Source organism: Daktulosphaira vitifoliae, unplaced genomic scaffold, assembly GCF_025091365.1.
Source record: "Daktulosphaira vitifoliae isolate Bord-2020 unplaced genomic scaffold, ASM2509136v1 Scaffold_3, whole genome shotgun sequence".
NCBI classification, from domain to species: domain Eukaryota; kingdom Metazoa; phylum Arthropoda; class Insecta; order Hemiptera; family Phylloxeridae; genus Daktulosphaira; species Daktulosphaira vitifoliae.
The window spans coordinates 36,296,813-36,302,059 of record NW_026099574.1 but is presented as its reverse complement, the minus strand read 5'-3'; the positions used below and the strand labels follow the sequence as shown (position 1 = coordinate 36,302,059).

Genomic DNA, 5,247 nt, shown 5'->3' with positions numbered 1-5,247 from the left:
GAAGAAACAATCAATGAAAAAGTTTATAGTGTTCTAGAAAGTGATTTTCAATGTTCAATTTGTAATGAATTAAAGGTTAAGGTATTATTTTTACATTTAAATCCATTAATAGTGGAAATATAACACGTCATCATTTTAAAAGTTCTTAGCAAATTTATTATGTTACTTTGGTTAAAATATGCATTAGGGAATACTTTTTAATCAATTTTAAGATTGTTAAATAATATAAAGTGATAGTAGAGATCTGAAAACTTTTTGAACTTTCTAGTTNATAGTAGAGATCTGAAAACTTTTTGAACTTTCTAGTTTTAGAATTGTAAATAAAATTTCTAAAAAGTAAAGCTAAAATATTTTAATTAAAAAAATAATTTCTGATGAAAATTTTTTTTTCATTAGTTAAAAAAGTAAATAAATGTGTTTAAAAATCAATTGTAAAATTTATATAGTAAAATCTAGTAAAGTAATTTAAAATGCTTTTCTTTAGGTAAATGTACATATTTTTATTTTGAACTAATAATTAATATGATTGCTAAACATATGAAGACACAAATTTTCAATTTAAAATAAAATTTGCTTAATCTTCTAAGATAAAAAATAATTTTACAATTACTTCATTTACTTATATTTACATTACTTTACCATGATGTGGAACATTTAAAGTAAATTTGTTTGTTTATGAAAATAAAATGCAATTTAAGTAAAATGAAAAATATTACTATGTCATTGTCTATACATTATTATTTTATAATTTAGTAACTTTTTTATCCAATATTTAAATAAGTTTTTTAATTTTGTTTTTGATAAATTAGCTTCTAAGAGACTGAAAAAAAATCACATACTTCATAATTATATCAACAAAATTATTTTATTTTAGAATTTGAGTTTGAAGTTTAAATAAAACATATTTTATCTCAAAATGTTAGTTCAAGAAAACTTGAATTTTACGCATCCATAAATTAGATTTAAAAAATGATTTTTAATATCTCATTATCATTGGGAAATAAATAAAATTTAGTCATAAATTGTGAAGATGAATATTTTATATAAAATTTAATATGTAAATTTGTTTTTTTTTTTAGGCGTGTACAATTAATTGCAGCCATAAATTTTGTGAAATTTGTTTAAATACTTGGTTGAAAAATAGTGAAGTGTGTCCTCTTTGTCGAACTTTAGTTTACACCAAAACTCTTTGTCTCTCTCTGGATAATTTTATTACTAATATTTGTAATCTTCTTGGGAATGCAATAAAAGAACATCGGGAAAAAGTACAACAAGAAAGTAAGTATATTTGAACATTATTTAACTTATATTTATTGTTATAACTATTTTTAGAATTGACAGTTAATGTCCCACGAGTAGAGAATGCACCACAAACTGCTATAGAAGAGGTGGTAGAAGAAGAGGTATAACTCAACGTCGAAATACACAACCTGCACATGTTCAATAAGAAATAGTGCAAAGAATTCATGAAGTTATGTTTTGAAAAATACCTGAATTTTTAACTAATGTAATACATTTTAAAAATTCCAAAAGAAAAATTACTTTTTACTCTTTCATATTTTTAGAAAAATTGAACAAAATATAATTAAATAATTATAATTATTCATGTGAATTTTGTAAATAATTTTAGTTTGTTTTTGTACAACTTAGTTTAATAAACTCATACTACATATGTAATATTTAAACTTTGAATTTAAAATTGCTAAATTTTATGTAAAATTAAGATAATTTACCTTATTGTTAATTGATATTTTATACCAAGCAATATGATAGGTACTTTTTTAACAACTATGAGCACAATAACATATTATTTAACGTTTTTAATACAAATATAAATAAGCATAAGTATTTTAATTATATTTTACATGAACTCTATTAAATAATAAAATAAAACCTTGGGAGCTAGAGCTATTGGTTGGTACGCCATAAGGATTTGTTCGCCACCGGGTTCCTGCTAAAGCGCTAAGCCCATATGACTAATAATAAAAAATAACAATAAATTTCAATGATAGATTTCTAACCATAAAAAAAAGAAAGATTACCATTCATCTAATTAATATGTTTTTTTCTGTATGATATGATTTTCAGATGTATAAATTCATATTTAAATTCAATCAGACGTCCGCAAAATACAAATGTAATGACGTTGAACTATAAAATAATTTTATATACAATGAGAAGATATACTCCAAGTCAATCCACGGATTCAACGATTCGACGCACAGTGGGGCAACGATCTTCAAAAGTTGGCATTAAATCATGGAACAAAAAAATATATTCCTAAAATTAATATTATTTTTATTTCTGTCCATCAGATATATAAAAAGTCATTTACATAATATTAACATAGGTATTTACTATATATATTTACTATAAAAGTTTGTATCAACATTGATAGGTGTAATCTTCACAATATAACTCTGTAAAGGTCTCAATTGACCGTGTGCAATAGATTTTACATGATCATTTGGGTATAAGAAAATTATGCTCGAAATGGATGCTGGAGTTTGCAGACAGTGGACCAAAAACAACAACGTGTCGATGATTCACAGAGCTGTTTATTGTCACGAACCCGTAGTATTATTGTATTGGGGTTAAGTTAGTCTGATAATTTGTAAATGGACAACTTATAGTTTGGGTAAGCAACTTGAATAGTGTTTGAACCGTTGTTGAATGAAGTGTCACATAAATATAAATTTGTTAATAATTATTAGAAGACTATTAATTTATAATTCATATAATAATAACTGTAATTTCTAGAACTTAAATTATATTATTGTAGTTATTCATAAAAGTGTAATTTAATTGATATTACATCTTACAGTCACTCCAACCCGTTACCGTGTCTCATCCTAAGTCGGGCAACAACAACTGGTGGCACTGGAAAAGTAGAAGAAGATTGGTGAGTGGAGTGTATTGTAACATAATTAATACTTCAAAAGATAAATATATGTATATATACTACCTCAAAATATTATAATTAAAATATTTAACATTCAACGCGACACTCGTAGGAATTTGCTCACTCGACAGTCAGCCTTACCGTCGCCTATTGTATTTCGTAGTTGCTACTTAACAAAAAAAAATATACACACGTAAATAAAATATTGTTGAGTAGCATATAAAAGTGGAATAAAAGAAAAAAAAACAACGGGCAAAAAACACGGTAAAATAGTAACACATAAAGTATTTTGAATAGAACACAGTGTTTTCAGAATAAAATCATTTTAAAAAACCCAGCACAGTGGGATTGCGGAAATTAAGATATATATAAAAGTGTCAGACTTTCCGGAACACTTTCAAAATTTAAATTGAAAAAGTATATTTTTTGTAAAAAAGTTGTCATATTGAATCCCCTCCTGTATGCAGATTTAGGGTCAGATTTATAAAAAAATATACCAAATGATAATTAAAGACATCATACATCCATAAAAAAAAGAATTATATTGGTCCATAGATCTTTCAAAAAGTTATAGCATTATAACCAATTATTTATTTGTTTAACATTATTATTTTCTATAAGCTTTTATAAAATTGTTCTATTTTGTATTAACAGTACGTAATTAACATGTGCTACCATAGTTTCGAATGTTTTTAATTCAATACAAATACTTTCATTATTTTTAAGTCTACTTTAAAGTTTATTTATATGATAGATTTGAAACTGAATACCATAAATCTTAAAAGAGATAAAAAATACAATGAGCTTAAAAAGAAGTAACAGTTATTCTGACATAACTGGTAATACAACATTACAGTGCTTGGCTAGTGGCACTAACTATCCTATTGGAGAGACTGAGGTAGATTTTTTCTTTAGGAAATAAAATAAATTTAAGTGTTAAGATGAACTTATTAAAAATACATATATTTTTATATGAAAATAATAACTATATTAACTTTAAGCCATCTTAACTTTGTTTTATATTTTACAATATACTTCATTTTTCTTTAAAATGGTTAAATTGATATATTATAACTCTTCAGTTTGTTATTGGACGTTCTCCTGCCTGTTCACTTGTAATTGATGAAAATTCTATAGCACGACGACATTGTTTTATAAAGAAATCCAATGACCAATATATTATTTCTCACAATGTAAGACTTAAAATTTTTACTGCATGTTTATATTAATTTAGCTATCAAAGAGAATAATTAATTCTAAGTTGATCAACAATATCTGTACTACAGGGAACAGATAATGAAACTTATGTAAATTGTGTGCAAATTCCTATTGACCAAAATGATTATCAAATTTTAAATCATGGAGATGTCATTTCCTTTGTAGATGGGAATGGAAATATTAAATATCTGTACAGATTTGTTTTACAAACATGTACAAATAAAAAATTGAAGTAAGATTATTCTTAAGACATCATGTGTGTAAGTAATTTGTAGAATATGGATAAACAATACATTAATATAATCAAATGCATTGTTTATTTTATTAAACGCAATCAAATAAATTAATTAATATAAACACTATATCTAAATCAAAATTATCTGAAAAATATTATTGATGTGTACGAGGCAGCTAGACCGTAGGACGGCTAGTTGTGCACCGCACTAGAATGCCGTTTTACCTTAAACCTGTTTAATAAAACGTTAATATTGATGTGGGAGTGGGTCACCTAGGAGACGACGGCTAATTATACATCCAATAAGTAAACGAGAATAGACAATAATTAAATAACAAATAATCACATATATTAGAAATTCCTCAGAGAGTATCTTAAATTTAAGGGGTAACGGGGGGCCCTTAAATACTAATGGCCGGAGAAGCGGCATAAAACAAAATAGTTAATCTCAATTAAAACAAACAATAAATAACATTAAAAATAATATAAAACTTAGCTGTATCGATGACGTTGTTGATAGTGACGAGTGGACTGTATGAGATCTTGTGGTAATGGTGTCAAACATTTGAGTATGACGAGTCAGAGTGTAAATCCAAGTACGTAATGGCAGATGAGAACAGACCGCGAAAAAGCGACTACGGCAATGAAGATATTTAGTGATGGTCACTAGTGGTGTGCAAGGGTACGAAAATTTTGAGCACAAGAATGCAATAAACAAATAAAAAAATAACGGCGTACAATGGCCGAACAATTTACTATTCAAGCGAAGGCGCTTGCAACAGAAAAATAGTGACACACAAAAAAAAACAAATGACTGACTGACTTACGAAAAAGAACTGTACACGGATGACAATCGACACGGAGGTCATCGATTTGACATGATGGGTGGGCA

The 5,247-nt window shown here is 26.3% G+C and overlaps 1 protein-coding gene and 1 long non-coding RNA gene across 2 annotated transcripts; one reads left to right on the top strand and one right to left on the bottom strand.

The window, feature by feature from the left end:
* Window positions 1-1,536, top strand: LOC126902139 (E3 ubiquitin-protein ligase RNF8-like; the record flags this gene model as incomplete). The annotated part of the gene is made up of 3 exons (XM_050679165.1): window positions 1-81; window positions 1,080-1,278; window positions 1,333-1,536. Coding segments are annotated over 3 exons (357 nt in total), but the record flags the coding sequence as incomplete, so codon positions are not given.
* Window positions 1,537-1,715: 179 nt separating this feature from the next.
* LOC126901650 (uncharacterized) lies at window positions 1,716-5,247 on the bottom strand. Its single transcript, XR_007703079.1, has 4 exons — window positions 2,966-5,247; window positions 2,372-2,880; window positions 2,043-2,280; window positions 1,716-1,976 (listed from the first exon to the last, which is right to left on the bottom strand). It is a non-coding gene; the product is annotated as an uncharacterized LOC126901650 (long non-coding RNA).